The sequence below is a fragment of the Coffea eugenioides genome, chromosome 5 (genome assembly GCF_003713205.1).
Source record: "Coffea eugenioides isolate CCC68of chromosome 5, Ceug_1.0, whole genome shotgun sequence".
Taxonomy (NCBI): Eukaryota; Viridiplantae; Streptophyta; class Magnoliopsida; order Gentianales; family Rubiaceae; genus Coffea; species Coffea eugenioides.
In genome coordinates this window covers 46,479,699-46,496,667 of record NC_040039.1, presented here as the reverse complement: position 1 = coordinate 46,496,667, position 16,969 = coordinate 46,479,699, and the positions used below count along the sequence as shown (strand labels likewise).

General features: G+C 39.0%; 3 protein-coding genes across 4 annotated transcripts; 2 read left to right on the top strand and 1 right to left on the bottom strand.

Moving 5' to 3' along the window:
• Window positions 1–90: 90 nt before the first annotated feature.
• Window positions 91–8,168, top strand: LOC113770145. Of its 2 annotated transcripts, none has more exons than XM_027314527.1 (8): window positions 91–337; window positions 1,160–1,409; window positions 1,695–1,818; window positions 2,879–3,225; window positions 3,319–5,095; window positions 6,134–6,390; window positions 7,258–7,357; window positions 7,834–8,168. In XM_027314527.1, exons 1-7 carry the CDS (start codon window positions 249–251, stop codon window positions 7,327–7,329), a joined length of 2,916 nt encoding a protein of 971 aa, XP_027170328.1. In that variant the 5' UTR covers window positions 91–248; the 3' UTR covers window positions 7,330–7,357; window positions 7,834–8,168. The 2 variants fall into 2 exon arrangements, with proteins under 2 accessions (XP_027170328.1, XP_027170327.1); XM_027314526.1 differs by having other exon boundaries at window positions 92–337; window positions 7,797–8,168.
• Window positions 8,169–12,368: 4,200 nt separating this feature from the next.
• Window positions 12,369–14,732, top strand: LOC113770184 (DNA-directed RNA polymerases II, IV and V subunit 12). Its single transcript, XM_027314575.1, has 4 exons — window positions 12,369–12,457; window positions 12,550–12,611; window positions 12,726–12,818; window positions 14,426–14,732. The coding sequence occupies exons 2-4, from the start codon at window positions 12,572–12,574 to the stop codon at window positions 14,446–14,448; spliced, it is 156 nt and encodes a 51-aa protein (XP_027170376.1). The 5' UTR covers window positions 12,369–12,457; window positions 12,550–12,571; the 3' UTR covers window positions 14,449–14,732.
• Window positions 14,733–15,104: 372 nt separating this feature from the next.
• On the bottom strand, window positions 15,105–16,942 carry LOC113770183 (CASP-like protein 2A1). Its single transcript, XM_027314574.1, has 3 exons — window positions 16,477–16,942; window positions 15,801–15,918; window positions 15,105–15,693 (listed from the first exon to the last, which is right to left on the bottom strand). The coding sequence occupies exons 1-3, from the start codon at window positions 16,713–16,715 to the stop codon at window positions 15,421–15,423; spliced, it is 630 nt and encodes a 209-aa protein (XP_027170375.1). The 5' UTR covers window positions 16,716–16,942; the 3' UTR covers window positions 15,105–15,420.
• Window positions 16,943–16,969: the final 27 nt, after the last annotated feature.

Below are 16,969 nucleotides of genomic sequence, written 5' to 3'. Positions count from 1 at the left end.
CACCATAGAGTACAAGAACCAATACGAAGGCAAAAGAAAAACAAAATGGAAATACGAAACAGCCAAAACGGCTGTTTGACCAGCAGAAACGAATCAGTGCCTCTAGTTACCATATTGGGCACTGAAAACTGAACCCCTCCACTTGGGGGGAAAAAAAATCCCATTTACCCGAATAGCTGAAATCCCCAAAATCGACGAAGAATACTCGTACCGACACCTGCTGAAAGAGAAAGAAAGAGTGAAAGATCATGAAAGACGAAGTTGTGAGCTCATCTCGGGACCCTATTATACCCCGTAAATCTTCTTCTCCTCCCCCTACTCCTACACCTGCTGCCAGGTAAACTCCCGCTTCCCACAAAACCCTACTTCCCAATTTTATTTCTGCTTGTAATTGCATTCCAATTAACCATGAATGCATTTTCTTGTTAATTGGTTGCGTTTTCCTACGTGGGTTTTTTGAATTGATGTCAATTGGTTTTCAGGACTGTGGTTTAAGTGTTTGGTATTTTGGGAAAAAGGTGGAAAGGAGAATTTCGTCTGTTTTTTGATCTAGGTTTTGAGGTTTTCAATCATTTTTGTAAATTTAGGTTTTCTATTTTTAGTTCATTTTCCAAGGTCATTCCTTTTTCTGTATATTCGTTGGGGTTCCTTTCCCTTTAGTTTATGTTATGTTGTTTAGCTGGGGGAAATGTAAATGATTTCTGCTTTGATGGGAATTTTTTGCTAGCTTTTGATTTTATAACATGGGATTTGAATTTTGATGTTTAGTTTTATTTTAGAGAATTTCAGTCAATTTTGTTTTCTTTATAGCAGTAAGTAATTTATGTATTATTGGAGTTTATATATGTTTATTTAACTTTGTGGTTGGATATACACAAGATAGTACTGCGAGGATTGGCGTATAGGAGCAAACGCTTGAAATGTACAGATTGAGGTTGACATTATCTTTTTCTTAGGATTTTTGTCTGTGGATTTGTTTTAGCTGCTATAGCAAAGGGGCTTTTGAGAGTAATGTCTGTAGTTTAGGTCATTGTGGTATTTTGTTCTTAATTAACGAATTTTTCATGATAATTGGAATCAAAAGTATTGCTGCCTCCCTTTTAGTTGGTTCCTCTTTGATTTGCACGGGAGTTAGTCAATCAATCTATTCTTCTATCAGTTCTGCAGGGGCATCTTCTCCTGCACTTCCAACCAATGCTGGGAGCACAGATTGGTTGGGTCAAGGACAAGGATCTAAAGGGGGTTCTCTGTCCCGCATTGGGTCACAGCCCATGTGGACTTCACTGAGCACCAGTGCTGGTGGTTCTGCACTAGGAACATCACAACCTTCATGTAGGCCCTGGGAAAGGGGTGATTTACTTAGGCGTCTCTCTACATTTAAACCTGAAAATTGGTTCGGAAAGCCCAAGGTTTTGTACTGACTTCCTTGATGCAAATCTTGTTTTTCATATTTTCTTGCTCTTCTTCTCCTTTATTCATGTTTTATTATTGGAGTGTTGGTCACAATCGCTGTCAGTTAACTGATAGAAGAACATGTAAAAGATGCTACAGACTTCATTGTTATCAGAGTTATGAATGTCTTGGATAATGTTCCTTCCGTCTTTATATAATTTATTTGTTACATTACTGCTAGACTTGGACATGAAGCATAACATCTTTAGATTTCTAAATTCCTAGCATCAATGCTGATGCAGGCTGCAAGTTCACTAGCTTGTGCCAGAAGAGGCTGGGTAAACACAAATCCTGATACAATTGAATGCGAGTCTTGTGGTGCTAATCTGAACTTTATTTCCCTAGCAACCTGGACTCCTTCTGAAGGTAATTTTTTTTTATTTTTTGGGTTAACTATGTTCTGAGGTTTCTTTATAGATGCTGTCAGACATCAGAGAGTTTTACTCCCATCATATTTTGTGGGTTCAGATGTTCAATTGTCATGTAACTGGAATTAGGGAGTGCGCTAGTCTGCTTGGATGTGGACTTTCCTGGTGTATTCTAAGAAATTTGCATTTCATATTTGAGTTGGATGTTGTGATATTTATTCTCTACTTGCACTTGCCAATAATATCTTTTGAGTTTTTTTGGTCCTTTCGAAAAGTTATAGGAAATTAATCATTGTTAAATCTATGGATGACACATAAAAAACAATGAAATGAGATGTCAAGTACTAGCATTAGTTAGAGTTTGGTCAATGAATTTTTAAACAGTTCATAAGATTTATAAATACACCATTCAGTGGGAGAAACAATAGATGAAGGTCCTGTTGTTTTTCCCTTGAGTTTCTTGGAGCTGGTTAAGAAAGTGGTTCCTGAAAAGGTGATGAGATAGATGAGGTGGTAGTTTAGTCAGAAAGGTTGACAGGCAAATGTTGTATTGCAAAAAGTTGGCCAGGATGATAACACTTTTGTTTCCTGCTTCTTTCAGCCCTTGCCTTAAGAGGGAGTGAGGCATTTGTATCCCAGCAAAATAGGTTAGTGTTTAAATTGTTAAAGTAGCCAGTGCAATGATTGGTAAAAAGTTGCGGCATATATATAAATCATGATAATAGTATAAATCATTATAAAAGTTGCGGCATATATATAAATCATTTTTATCCCGAATTTGCTCCAAGTTGGATACTATAAATTTCTGTCCTTTATAATGTCTAGCGGGAGAGGGACATGGAGAATAGAAAGGAGAAGAAAGTCCTAATTTAGCATTTATTTGAGTTTTAGTACTTTAATTATTGTGCATGGAGAAATCCAGCCATATGATATTCATTGCAGTTTATTTTCTTTTGTCTACCGTAAGATAAATTTAGACTTTTTCTAGTTACCTTCTGGGATCAATGATAATGTACTAGACACTTGCTCATTGCAACAAGTCTATAATGATCTTGTAGCTGACTGTGCTGGGGAAGATTTTTCAAAGAAACTTGATGAAGGGCACAAAGTCACTTGTCCATGGAGGGGAAACTGCTGCGCAGAAAGTTTGGTGCAGTTCCCTCCTACTCCTCCTTCAGCTCTGATTGGTGGGTTTAAGGATCGATGTGATGGACTGCTCCAGTTCCCCTCCCTTCCTGTTGTGGCTGCATCTGCAGTTGAGCAGATAAGGGTATCTCGGGGCTCAGAATTTGACCGCCTTTTAGCTCAGCCGCTGATATTTGTTGGTGGTGAATCTGGCTTTAGGTCTGACTTTACATCTGGAAATGAGAATGCTAGAGATGATGTCTTCTTTCCATACTCTCGCGTAAGACTGAAATTGTAGTTTATGTTCAACCTATTCATTTATGCTCTGACTTTCTAAGAAATTCATGTTTTATTTCTCTTGGGTGCAATATAGGCCCAAAAGTTGATAAGTCTGTGTGGATGGGAGCCAAGATGGCTTCCAAATGTTCAAGACTGTGAAGAACATTCTGCTCAGTCTGCTAGGAATGGGCACTCTGTTGGTCCAGCAAAATGTTATGGTCCTCCGCGAGATACTAGCCGTGGCAAGAAGGCAATGTCTACTTCGACAAGAAAAAAGTTTGTTAAAAATGATGTTCTTGGCCCTAATTCCAAAGGTGAATCTAGATCACCTTTGTTGGATTGTAGCTTATGTGGAGCCACAGTGAGAATTTGGGAATTCCTCACTGTTGGACGTCCATCTGGCTTTGCTCCCAATAGCACTGATGTTCCTGAAACCAGCAAGAAGATGCAATTGACACGTGGAGTAAGTGCGGCAAGTGGAATCAGCGGATGGGTTGGAACTGATGTTTTGGAAAAGGAGCAGACAGAGGACCGTGATGAAGCTGCCACAACAGATGAAGGGAAATCGTTGTCGAACATGGGGGTGGATCTCAACCTTTCAATGGCTGGTGGTTTACCGTCTTCACAGTTAGGCATGAATGTGACATCTGAAAATTACCAAGATGTGCATAGAGGAAGAGATATCATAATTGGGCAACCTTCTAGTAGCGAGGTTGGTGATCGTGCAGCTTCATATGAATCTCGAGGTCCTAGTTCTCGCAAGCGGAACTTAGATGAAGGTGGAAGCACAGTTGACAGGCCACAGCTAGTGATGCAACAGGCGGATAGTGTTGAAGGAACTGTTATTGATCGTGATGGTGATGAAGTTGATGATGGTAAAGAGTACTCAGCTGGTCCTTCAAAACGTGCCCGTGGTTTAGATATTTTTGACACTCATCATTCATCATATCAAATGGACTCATCTGGTGCTGGTCCTAGCCAGCAATTTGGATTTGAGATAGGATCAGATGCTCCAAGAGATGATCTTTTCAACCAAGGGCATGAGCTAATGCTTGGCATTCAATCTACTAGAGATTCGACACATGTTTCCTCAGTTATTGCAATGGATACAGTCTGCCGCAGTCCCGATAATGATTCGATGGAAAGTGTTGAAAACTATCCTGTAGATGTGGATGATGTCAATTTCCCTTCTACATCATATTTAAGATTCACTGATCTGAATGAAACATCAGAACTGAACTACAGCAACCAAGCACAACAGAGTACCTGTCCGGGTGGAATGAGAAATGTTGGTGAAATGGGAGTGAGTAGCACTAATGATGAAGAAGTGGTGAATGCAGATACTGCCACTGCTCATGGAAGAGATGGCCCCAGTTTTGGGATTAGTGGAGGGAGTGTAGGGATGGGTGCCAGTCATGAAGCTGAAATTCATGGAACAGATGCTTCTGTGCACCGAGCAGATAGTGTTGTGGGTGATGTGGAACCAATAGCTGAAATCACTGAAAATCAGGGTATGACTGGTGAATTTGCACCAGATCCAGGGCTTATGGGTGATTTTGTCCCTGAAGAAATGGACCGAGAAGATGCTCATGGTGATAGTCAAGATCTGATGTCTGGCTCGGTAGGAAGAGCAGATAGTGGCTCAAAAATTATTGGTTCAGCCAAGGCAGAGTCCTTTGAAAGTGGTGAGAAGACAAGTAACGTGCACTTAAACCCCCAGGAGAACAGGATTCATCCTTCTCTTTCTTGCAATGCCATTTTATGTTCTGGTTTTGATGCATCAAAAGAAGAAGTTACTCAGGCTGGGAAAACAGCGCCTTCTGAAGAATGTGGATTTTTTGAATCAGGATATTTGGTTGTGAATGGGACAGGTAACCATTATTTTATTGCTTCGTTCCCCCCCCCCCCCCTCTTTCTATCTCTCTCTCCAGACAAAACATGTCTGTCTTTCGGTATAGATATGTGCTCTGTATATAAAGCACATCTCTATGTTTCTTTGGCTCGGCAGGTGTCTATGTGTCTCTGTATATGTGTATGTGTTTGTACAAATGTATGTGAATAGATGTGCATGCTTACATGCCATTGTTCTATAAAGCATAAAGCTTACGTACTACATTCATTAGGCAAGAGGGTGCTGCTAACTTCTGAGTGTTGCTGAATTAACCCTGAGATCCTTATTCAGTAAGCTTCCAGCTCTCTGAAGGGACAAGTTAGCCAAAATCACACCAAAAAAAAAAAGTGAAAAGAAGACTGACAGATGTCTAAATTAGGTTTCTTGTTCTTCTCTAGTCTCAAACATTTGAAAATTTCAGATCTTTTAGTTCATTATTTTAATTTTCAGAGGGTAAAGTATCCGGTCATTATAGCGATCTCGTCCATGGTTAATCAGCTTCTCTCACCATGCAAAAGTTTTACTTTGATCATGGTAACTCAGCTGTTTAAGGAAAGTGCAAAGATATGGTTAGATTTTACTATAGATTCAACCCATATCCATGCTGCCTTCATTTTCTGCTCTATTAATGCTGCAGTGATATAACACGAGTACAAATCTTAAATAATGTCCCCAAAATTTCACTGGAAAGTTTATCTGTGAGTTCCAGTGGTGCTGGGCACTTTTAAGTGTCATCATCTCTGTTGCACTTACAAGGATGAGGTTTTGTTGCACTTAATTCAACTGGAAGTTCATCTCACGTTATAAGGTATAGATAGGAAATGGGGTAAAGTTTTTTCACCATTTATGGGAATGACAAGTTTTGGATGATTTGAAAAGGAATGCATGACTGTATAAATGGGATGAAGGGAGAACCTCTCCAGTGCTACTGGTGTTATGATTTCATCTGTGGAGTCCAAATTGACTGATTTTCTGTTATTATCACTTGGTGATCTACTGATAATGAAATGTTGTTCAGGCCCTCCCAATGGAGAAAGCAACTATGAAGAGACGATTGAGTTTGATCCAATTAAGCATCACAATCACTTCTGTCCATGGGTTAATGGAAATGTTGCTGCAGCAGGCTGCAGTAGTAGTAGTGGTTCTGGCTCCAGTGCTGGTGCTCTGGCTGTCTGTGGTTGGCAGCTGACTTTAGATGCTCTCGATGCTTTTCAGTCACTTGGAAATGTTCCCATTCAAACTGTGGAATCTGAATCAGCGGCTTCCCTGTACAAGGTTCATTAGTTCTAATTTATGGTTTTCTATCTGCCTCCTTTTCGTAGTATCTTGTATTTACCTTCATTTTCATCTTATCTTGCTTTGCCAGAGCTCGTCTTTCTTAGGTTTCAGTATATTTTGATTTAGAATATGGACCTGTGGGTTGCAGTGGGCATCGGGATCTGTGAATTTTGTATTTGCAGTAGCTTTTCACGTAATAGAGGTGGTGGTTGTGTGCAAACTACTTGTGGTAACTGCAATATTAGTGATGATAAGGGTAACGGTAGGACTTTTTGTGGTTCATGCATGAATCTGAATCTTTATGTTCTCGAGATGAACTATCTGAAAATTATGGTAAGAAGCCAAAATTTTAGATATATCTAGTGACATTAAGCTATTTTGAATTATAACGAATAGCGCAATCTTTTTTTTTTTTTTAGGTCCCCCGGTTAATTTGGCTGCGCAATGGCTTATTGTGGGCCATTATGAGCGTTTTCAAGTACAAATGTCTTCATTCCCATGTGGTGTTACAGGACCTCAATGGCTAGGGACATCCTGCTTCCTTTTCTTTTGAGTTCACTCATTAAAGGACTATCTCTATTTATGAGTGGTCATCTTTTTTCTGGGTTCTGATTGGAATTAATATGGCATCATCACTCGCTTTCCTCATGAAAGATGAAAGTGATTTTGTGGATGGTAACTATAGGTAGTCTGGTTTAGTATTACGAAGTATTAAATGTACAAGGAAATTATAGTTAATGCTTTTATAAAACTATTCTAGACAGTATCTTTTATGTCTGTTGCCAAGTCTCGTGTGGGTTTTCTCTCACTCTTTCACTTGGATATGTAAATATGTGCAGTTGCTAACGAAATGAGCTTTTACAGGATGATCATCTTGCACCTGGTCGAAAACTCTTGGCACATCACTCATTTAGCAAAAGTCATGGACAAAGCTGAATTAGATCTTGAAGTCTAATACAAACCGGTAAGTTACTAACCATTTGAGGTATGGACCCTAATCCAAGGATGTTAACCAACCTAAATAATCTTATTCTACACTCTTGAACTGATAGTAGCGTCCGAGCAGGCTACAGTCCCCTACTTCACCCACCAAATCCACTGACCACCACCACAAGATAAAAAGATGTAAAGATTAGGCCTTGCACCATTCTATGGGCATCTTGTGCTTATAAGCATTTGTTTATTTGCTCATCTGATTATACGTGTTCAAAATGAAGTAAAGCTATTGTCTTACGACCCAATTGCGTGGACCCACCAAAAGTATTATCTGGAAACCAGGCAGAGAACAGAAAATTTTTGCTTTCCTTGATTTATGATTCTGTTGTATTTTTGTTGCTTGTAGTCATATATGATAGGCAACCAGTTGCGGTTACTAAATCTCCAGGCCCTGTGATCTTTTGCAGAACTACTGTGACGTTTGGCTTCGCTTCACTCTTGCAGTGCCTTGTGCTGTTATGTTGGTGGAGATCCAAGTCCACAACAGATGGAAAAGAGTTTAGTTAAAGTCTTCAGCAATGTCGATAACACTTATTCACAGTTGAATGAGCCGGTTCAGTCATCAGTGTAGCTAATAGATTGTTGGGCTACTCAACAGCATTTCTTCGTTCCAAGTAATTTTGCTACTGCTTAAGTGGTTGGTATTAGTGATATTTGAAGACGACGTGAATTTTTTTTTTTTTCATATGTCTGTCGGAACTTTTCGGATATAACTCAATTATGTTGTGCAATCAACTTGAAATGAACTTACCATTTCATGTTATTAATTTTTTCTGCGAGATGTTGGGGTCGTAGCTATTATTAACTTCTTTGCACCTTGGGCTTTCTAAACGATGGGCCTGTCTGGAACCTGAGTTTTTTGGGAGTTTGTCTAAAACTTTACTGTAGTGCACTGTAGAAGTTTTTGAAAAAATGGTCATTTTCGTCCCTAAACTTTTTTTTCCCGTCGATTTAGTCCCTAACTTTTATTTTTGGCCAATTTAATACATGAACTTAATTTTCGGGTCCAATTAAGGCTTTCTACGGCGGCGCCATCACCTGAAAGTAATTTAGCTCCTAATTTAACATTAAACAAGGGCATTTGGGGAACTTTGAATTATCTCCTCTCTATTACCAATCTCTGCCACCAACTACCCACTCCTCTTTCGTGGAACAGTTATTTTCTCAGCTAATCCTCGCTGCCCAAGGGCGGCCTTCCTCGCTGCCCAATCCTCACTGCTAAAAAACTGCACCAGACACGCCAACAAGTTGCTCAGCATCATCCCGGCAGGAGCCCCGCCGGATTCGATCACGGATCCCATGAACCGCAGAACGGTTGCCTTGGCCCTAAACCCCTCGCGCTTGACCAACTTCTCCAGCCTGACTAGGAGCTTTCTCAAGAGCCTGACTTTAATACTCCCATGTGACTTTTCGGCGAACCAAATGGAGCCTTAATGATCTCTAACGTCTTGCTTCTTTTTGACATGAGTGACCCTTGTACTTCTTCTTCATCTGTTTCTAAGGCAACAAGAGGGCTATGATGATTTAACTTGTAGAGCAAATGGGTCAGTGTGTTTGAGGCAAGTCTGACCCGTATCTTGGCTAGACAACCCGGATGCAAATGTGAGGCGGAGGGGGAGAGGGAGAGGAGGGGTTTGAGAGGATCCATCGCTCTTTCTAGGGTTGGGTCCTCTGTCTGTTTAAACTTTCAATGTTTTCCTCACATCACACTGCAACCAGTGTTGCAGCCATGGCGGCGTCACTTTCCCTTTCCCTGACCTAATTTTGACATATCTGAGTCTTAAAACTTCAAAAGTGTCTGGCACCAGCTTAGGAATTTTGGCTCGGCATTTTGGGAACTTCTTGTTGTCTTGAATATAGTAACACACACAATTAGTTACCTTGAACAATGGTTAGCATTCATTACTGGGGCAACAAAAAGGGAAAACTGCGTGCATTTGTTACTTAATTTGGGATTTTGGCAAAAGACAGGATTACCATCAGAGTAGCCGGTTTTGTTGGAGGGTCTGATAGACCAACGCAAAAGGAGCTGGATGGATGGGTTTTAGCTGAGCTAGGCATAGGTTACCCGGATGCTATGCTGGAAGAAGAGCAGGAGTGGGAAGTGCCCAGTTATTGATCAGAGGGATTTAAATAATAATGGTAGTGTAGTCTCTACAGATTCAACAAGAGGTTGTTCATCTTCTACAGATTCAACAAGAGGGCTTTTCAAAAGCTTCTCCAGATTCAAAAGTTGTTCATCTTCTTGTTGGGGGTTGTTCATCTCCTTCATCTGCTTCTAAGGCAAGAAGAGGGCTTTGATTACAATTTATATCTGAAGTTTCCAAAATGCCCTTGTTTAATGTTAAATTAGGAGCTAAATTACTTTCAGGTGGTGGCGCCGCTATAGAAGGCCTTAATTGGACCCGAAAATTAAGTTCATGTATTAAATTGGCCAAAAATAAAAGTTAGGAACTAAATCGACGGAAAAAAAAAGTTTAGGGACGAAAATGATCATTTTCCCTTTTGAGCAAGTACTAACATAAAATTCAGCTAAACGACAAGTGCTAGTTGGGTCCGGAAAAAAAAAGACGAGCTAGTTGGAATTTAATAAAGAGCAAATTATTTGGATGACCATTAAACTTTTGCAATCGTTGAGTTTTAACCATTGAACTATTAAATGTCTAATTTTGGCCATTGAAATGTCAAAAGTTAAGACTCGAGATCATTTCGTTAGATTTAGTCGTTAAGTATGCCAAAATTTGACTGCCGCGCAACTCTCAAGACCGCAAGAAAAAGGGGCAAATTATCTAGTGGTGATTAATAGGCTGGAGAATATCTTTTATCATTGGATAGTAGTGGCAGTAGAATCTCAAGTAGAAGAAGAAGAAGAATATGAAAAGCCCCAGCCCCGCTGCCTTGGCTAGTAGAGATGCCTATGGCGGAGGATCGGATTCCTTGGAATCTTCAAGGAGAGAATTGATCTCTCCTCCATTTCAACCTACTGCCTCCATCCACCATGACGACTCCTCCTCCTCCTGGAAACTCAACATTGACGAGTTCCGATTGCCTCAACAAGCTTATCACCATCGCTTCTTCGGTTTCCCATACCTCTGCCTCCAAAGTCAGTACTACTTCTTCTTCCGCCACTTTACCAATTTGAACTTGCTATTGCTGGTGTTGCTGCTGCTGCTAGTCTAATCACCCAGTCCATCGTTCTAGGAAATGAAGATCTTATTCGTCAACCCTTCCTACTGATTCTTAATTCCTCCATTCACTTTGTCGTTTCGTTTTTCTTCGTTTCTCAAATGTTTGATGTTGGGTTTAAGCAAAAATGAAAGGAAGACGAGCAACCAGAAGCATAGGAGAGGAAGAAGTGATACAAGCACTCTTTTCAACTTTCTAATTTGCCCTTTCGTTTTGTCTTGGGAATGGCGCGGGCAATTAGATCTAGTATATTTAATGGCTAAATGTAACGGAATGGTTTCGAGTCACAATTTTTGATATTTTAATGGTCAAAACCAAGCATTTAATAGTTTAATAGCCAAAACTCAATGATTGCAAAAGTTTAGTGGCCATTCAGATAATTTGCTCTTTAATAAATAAAGAAGGCAAAAAAGAGAAGAAGGCACCAAACACAATAGATGTGAAGAGCGGATGCTAAACATCTAAAATATTGATAAGAGTATACTTAAAATATATCACTTATGGTCCTAGCATCTGTGTGCGCTTCAATTGCTTTGATTTGTTTCGAGTTCCATTATTAAGGGTAAGATCTGCTGGTAGATCTACCAATTAATTGTTTCAAACATCAATAATATTATTCGTGAAATTTCTGGATCCAAGATAGAAGAGAAGAAAAACTCTCACCAAAAAACTTAACAAATTTTCACTAGAAAATTCTGAAAAGATGAAACGCTTGCTAAAAAATGTAAGTCAAGCCAAAAATCCATTAGATATTGTATTTCTATTTTTACTAAGAAATCCTAAGAGATAACTGTAACTTTCATGAAAATTCAATCCATGACCAGTACTAAAGCCGTATTCTTGAATTTTGACATTTATTATTTTATTTGTATTTTATTTGTTTTGTAACTTCCATATCTCTATAATAGTAGTGTTTTTTTTTCCTGAAACGATAGGATCTCCGCCATAGTAGTTGTTTTACTTCTAACTGTTTCAATATTTACTTTATTATTTCTTTTTCGTAAAGTCTGATACACCATTATGGTGGTATATTTTCCCCCCTTTAGCATAATAATTTTTTTCCTTTTGCCTTGTTGCCAAAGAATGCTCTTTCGTTGTGTTTTCTATTTTAGTTTTTGAAATCTTTTTAAGTAGGCCTTTTGGTCATTTCTAGAGCTGCAAACGAGTCGAGTCGAATCGAGTTTTGAGCTAATTGAGCCGAGTCTCGACTGAATTTTACCAAGAGCTCGAGCGAATCGAGTTTTGAGCTAATTGAGCCGAGTCTCGACTGAATTTTCGAGCTCGAGCTCGACGAGCCGGCAATTTTCGAGCTCGAGCTCGAGTTCGAAAAAAATAAAAAATAATTATTTTATTTTTTAAAAAATAAATAAAATAATATTTTTTTTGTTAATAAATAATAAAATATTAAAGATATATACATAATTTTACTATGAAAATAAAAAATAAAAAATATATATATATAATATACGTAATTTTATTATTAAATAAAAATAAAAATAAAAATAAAATATATATACTCAAACTCGCGAGCCGGCTCGCGAGCTAACGAGCTTAATATTCTGAGCTCGAGTCTGACTCGAGCCGCTCGCGAGCAGTTCGATTCATTTGCAACCTTAGTCATTTCACAACATTTTTTTTAAAACGATATTTCTACTAACGGGTTAATCGCAATTTAGTCAAACCACATGATTAGTTTTGTAATATGGAGAAATCTCGAGGACCGTAAAGTAATTAATCGTTAGTATCAACATAGGACGTGACAGATACTAGTATACAAACCAAACCCTTAAGGCTTAAACCCGTCCCTCCCAGACCCAGTCGTCTCCGTCCCTTGGCTTAAAACTCTGCCATTTCCCAGCGACTTTGAAGCTTCCAGAGCTTGGTAGTTTTTGGTTTCTTGATCTAAGAAATTTGTTACACGTTAGTATTTGCTATTCTTGTCTATGTTTTCTGATTTTTTTTGTTTTATTGTAGAAATTACCGAATTTCGGGTATAATGGATCCTCAACCTGAGCCAGTCAGCTATATCTGTGGAGGTATACCATACTTAATTTTTAAATCTTTATCTTTTTTGTTCGCAGACAAAGTCAGGTGCTTTTGTTTTTGAAGTAACTAATGTATTCGAGCTTTTTTTTTTTTTGAACATTAAGATTGTGGACAAGAGAACACGTTGAAGCCAGGGGACGTGATTCAGTGTAGAGAATGCGGCTATCGTATTCTTTACAAGAAGCGTACCCGTAGAAGTACGTTTTTTTTGGACCTTTTGTTTTCCAAGTTTTAATTTTTTTTGTTCTGTTTATGGGTTCTTGCTGGAATATCCTACTTACAATCATCACTGCACATTTCTTGAAATTCCCGGAAATTTTCTGCTTTTTTCCATAGATATTTGCATAAAGATCTCGTTTTGCAACTTATTTTATACTTTTGTATATAATGCTTAGGTGTTTTTGCATTCGCCTATGCTACATGTTTCTTAGCTCTAATGGGATTTCCGCTAATTTTCAATTGATAAAGTTCGTTGTTCAAACGTAATTTGAATACGTGAGTGGAGTATATTGGCTTCTGAGATTGTGAAAGAGTAGAGGCCTTTGTGATCTTGATGTTGATCCTAAGATGGACAGATGGATAGTCATCTTCTGCTGAATTGTTAATGTCTCTTAAATCCTGAAATCTAACTGTTGTTCCTTAGTTTTGCAATTGGAATCCTTGTCCCTGAACCGAAATACATGTTTCTTAGCTCTAACGGGATTTCCACTAATTTTCGATTGATAAAGTTTGTTGTTCAAACGTAATTTGAATATGTGAGTGGAGTATAGTGGCTTGTGAGATTGTGAAAGAGTAGAGGCCTTTGTGATCTTGATGTTGATCTTAAGATGGACAGATGGATAGACATCTTCTGATGACTTGTTAATGTCTCTTAAATCCTGAAATCTAACTGTTGTTCCTTAGTTTTGCAATTGGAATCCTTGTCCCTGAACCGAAATACATGTTTCTTAGCTCTAATGGGATTTCCACTAATTTTCGATCGATAAAGTTTGTTGTTTGTTGTTCAAACGTAATTTGAGTACGTGAGTGGAGTATAATGGCTTGTGAGATTGTGAAAGAGTAGAGGCCTTTATGATCTTGATGTTGATCTTAAGATGGATAGACATCTTCTGCTGAATTGTTAATGTCTCTTAAATCCTGAAAGCTAACTGTTGTTCCTTAGTTTTGCAATTGGAAACCTTGTCCCTGAACTGAAATACATGTTTCTTAGCTCTAATGGGATTTCCACTAATTTTCGATTGATAAAGTTTGTTGTTCAAACATAATTTGAATATGTGAGTGGAGTATAGTGGCTTGTGAGATTGTGAAAGAGTGGAGGCCTTTATGATCTTGATGTTGATCTTAAGATGGACAGACATCTTCTGCTGACTTGTTAATGTCTCTTAAATCCTGAAATCTAACTGTTGTTCCTTAGTTTTGCAATTGGAATCCTTGTCCCTGAGGCCTGAACTGAAAGTTGAGCCCATGTCGTGCTTATGATCAGAGATCTAGTGTTGTGATTTGACAAGTATTACCGAGTATTGACTTCGCTGTTTGTAGAAAGATACCGTTGACTCTGGGTTCTGTTCGGAATGATACTAAACATGCAGTGTATGTTCAGATAGAGCTTGATCTTTATTTTTTTAATGCAAGAATTAGATTTTACTAAAGTGATATGGATTGGTGGGGGTGGGATTTTCTGTCTCATCATATAATGACTCGTTTTTGGTTTATTAATGCATGTATTTGCCTGTTAAATATCGAATATGCTATCTTGAAGGAATTCTATAGATAAAATACTGAAGGGTATTCTTGTTTGATGCAGTTGTTCAGTATGAAGCTCGCTGAGCTGATCTCAACTGTGCATCATCACTATCTCAAGTATTTTGAGTTCTTCTGCTGCTGCTGCATATTTTTTATGTCTGATGTGATATATGTTGGTAGTTTTATTCGATGGATTGTAGTTAATGTTTTCTACTTGTTGATGGAGTCTGCTCTTGATGTATCAGTTGTATTGTAGACTTGCTCCTATGCTGTAGACACAATGACTAAAGTTTCCAGGGAAGTCTCATCCATGCTGTAGGCTCTTGCATCTTGAGCATTTCACTTTCTATTGTTATCTTTTGACCGTCCTTTGTGTGTTTGCGTATTCTTCGCTCGTTCCTTTTTTGCCCAGGGCAAATTAATACAAGGAAACACAAAAAGCAAATGGAAGCAACAGATATGAGATACTGAACTAAAGGGCGCTTTCTAGGACTAGAATGTTTTGCCTAGTCAGAAACGATGGTCTGGGGGTTTGGTTGGTTGTAATGTATCCGACAGCTATATGTGTTTTTCACTCAATTATTTGTTGGTATTCTTGTTTGCCGACAATTATGTGTAATCTTAGTTGCACTATGTCCTTTTCTCGAATAATTTAGTGATGCTACCTGGTGCCAATTTGTGAGTCATTATCAAGACTGAGCTCCGGAAGATGCAATGTACCATGTCGGCGAACTTAAAAATCAGACAGGGAATCCTCAAGGTATGGAGTAGTACTATACCTTGAGAAAGTGAAAATGGTACCATACATGAGATTCGTTCCAGTGCACGGTCATCACTATTACACCTTGAGAAAGTGAAAATGGTGCAACACATGACATTTGTTAGCTAAATGATCATAGCATTGTAGTCAAACTGCCTGGCTGATTAAATCTTTTGAGCAAACAAGTTTTTTCCTGGCTATGCAGCGTACGCATCTTATTAAACTAGGCTGTTTACAAGGCTAGCTAGTAAGATCTAATGGCTTGGAAGATTGTAGCTTATTGCATATGACTGTGGTCAGGCCCGGAAAGCAGCAATCTCTATCCCCTTGTTATTGTAGCCAACCGGTGCATCATATTTGCTGAAGAGTCTGTAAGAGGATATCAGTGAAAGCCCTGCATAACACAGCATTACGACAAATGTTATGGCTACGGAAGCTGTGGCTTTTCGACAAAACCCATTGAATGATCCACAAGCTTGACTCCATGTAACAGCTTGATCTCCTTTATAGGCCAGGTACACCACCTCCGTGGACACAGCACCTGCCCCTAGAATTGCATATGCGAGCACCTGCATGTACAGGGCAGCAGCAGCAGCAGCTAAGTCCAATTTGAAATCCTGTAATCATATATCCCCTATAAAGAAGATGAAGGGTGGAACATGGTTTAGGTGCAAACCTGGTCAAGGAGGAAGAAAATCCATGCTCGAGCCAAGGTTGATGGGCGAGGTACAGCCACTAAAATGGCTGACAAGAGGGAGTAACCAGCGCAGATACCATTGGCATGTACCAAATACCTGCAGGAGTTTCAATTAACCAGCGGCATTAGATTTTACGAGATAGTCTAAGAAGAACATTTACAAAGCCCTATTAAAAGTAAATGAGATCACGGGGGACGGGGCTCAAACCATAACCACCGCCCTTTTCCTTCCCATTTACCAAGAAAAGACGTAGAAACATCTATTTTCTTCAACATCCATGAATCCTTTTACAATCTTGAACAAGTTGCTGAAGCAGCTAACTTCACTGGGGAAACCAGGGTTCAATTGATGGAGGGCAAGCAAGTGAATTAACCACTAGTATCTCTTTTTCCTATCATTTTCTTCTATTGAGCAGATTCAAAGCAAGAGCAGCGGAAGGTATCAGGATTGTTTACTTGGTCCAGAACAGATAACTCTATCATATCAAGCAAAGAAGTGAAAATGGAAAAAAAAAAAAAATCCAAGTTTGTTCTGGAATTATTCAGAAACTCAAGCTTATCAGAAACCCAAAATAATGAAATCAACTTAAAAAGTAAAAAAAATTCAAGATGTTGTAAATTAAACTGTATAGAGCTTGAGCAATGATTTGTTTACCTGAAGGCTCCTAAATCAGAATAGGAGACAGAGCCAAAATCATCATTAGCTTGGGAGTCTTTGAGCATAACCACGAGTGCCACAACTGAGAGGGTCACAGGCAACAGTCTGAGCAAAGTCTCAGCAGTGCGCATTCCGGGGCTTCCATTATCATCATCTTGTGGCGATCCCATTCCCCTCTCCATTGGAGACTGATGACCAACTATTATATTGTTGCCCTTCTCCCTCTTATCCTCCATCTTAATAAATCTTCTTTATATTCCCCTTTTTGTTCTTTCTCGTGTTCTTTTGACTCCAACCAAGATGTTCTTGGCGAAGGGAAGAGAATGAGCCTGCGGGAGGTGGTTGTGTGGCTTTTCTCAGTACTACTTATTAATGAATCCTTGGTAAGGCCGTATGGGTAGATGGTGCTGCATTGAATGCTCATCAAAGCTAACCACACTTTCCCATGCGATTGTGCAATCTCTCTTTCCCTCACACATGACTAAATAAT

Excerpts from the sequence above, each read along its gene's own strand:
- LOC113770145 (XM_027314527.1), top strand. The coding sequence starts at position 249 with ATGAAAGACGAAGTTGTGAGCTCATCTCGGGACCCTATTATACCCCGT. Across the intron at positions 338-1,159 it reads ACTCCTACACCTGCTGCCAG|TTCTGCAGGGGCATCTTCTC; the intron begins GTAAACTCCCGC and ends TTCTTCTATCAG. Across the intron at positions 3,226-3,318 it reads TCTTCTTTCCATACTCTCGC|GCCCAAAAGTTGATAAGTCT; the intron begins GTAAGACTGAAA and ends GGTGCAATATAG.
- LOC113770184 (XM_027314575.1), top strand. The coding sequence starts at position 12,572 with ATGGATCCTCAACCTGAGCCAGTCAGCTATATCTGTGGAG. Across the intron at positions 12,612-12,725 it reads AGTCAGCTATATCTGTGGAG|ATTGTGGACAAGAGAACACG; the intron begins GTATACCATACT and ends TTGAACATTAAG. Across the intron at positions 12,819-14,425 it reads CAAGAAGCGTACCCGTAGAA|TTGTTCAGTATGAAGCTCGC; the intron begins GTACGTTTTTTT and ends TGTTTGATGCAG.
- LOC113770183 (XM_027314574.1), bottom strand. The coding sequence starts at position 16,715 with ATGGAGGATAAGAGGGAGAAGGGCAACAATATAATAGTTGGTCATCAG. Across the intron at positions 15,919-16,476 it reads TCTGATTTAGGAGCCTTCAG|GTATTTGGTACATGCCAATG; the intron begins GTAAACAAATCA and ends AAACTCCTGCAG. Across the intron at positions 15,694-15,800 it reads TTTTCTTCCTCCTTGACCAG|GTGCTCGCATATGCAATTCT; the intron begins GTTTGCACCTAA and ends CTGTACATGCAG.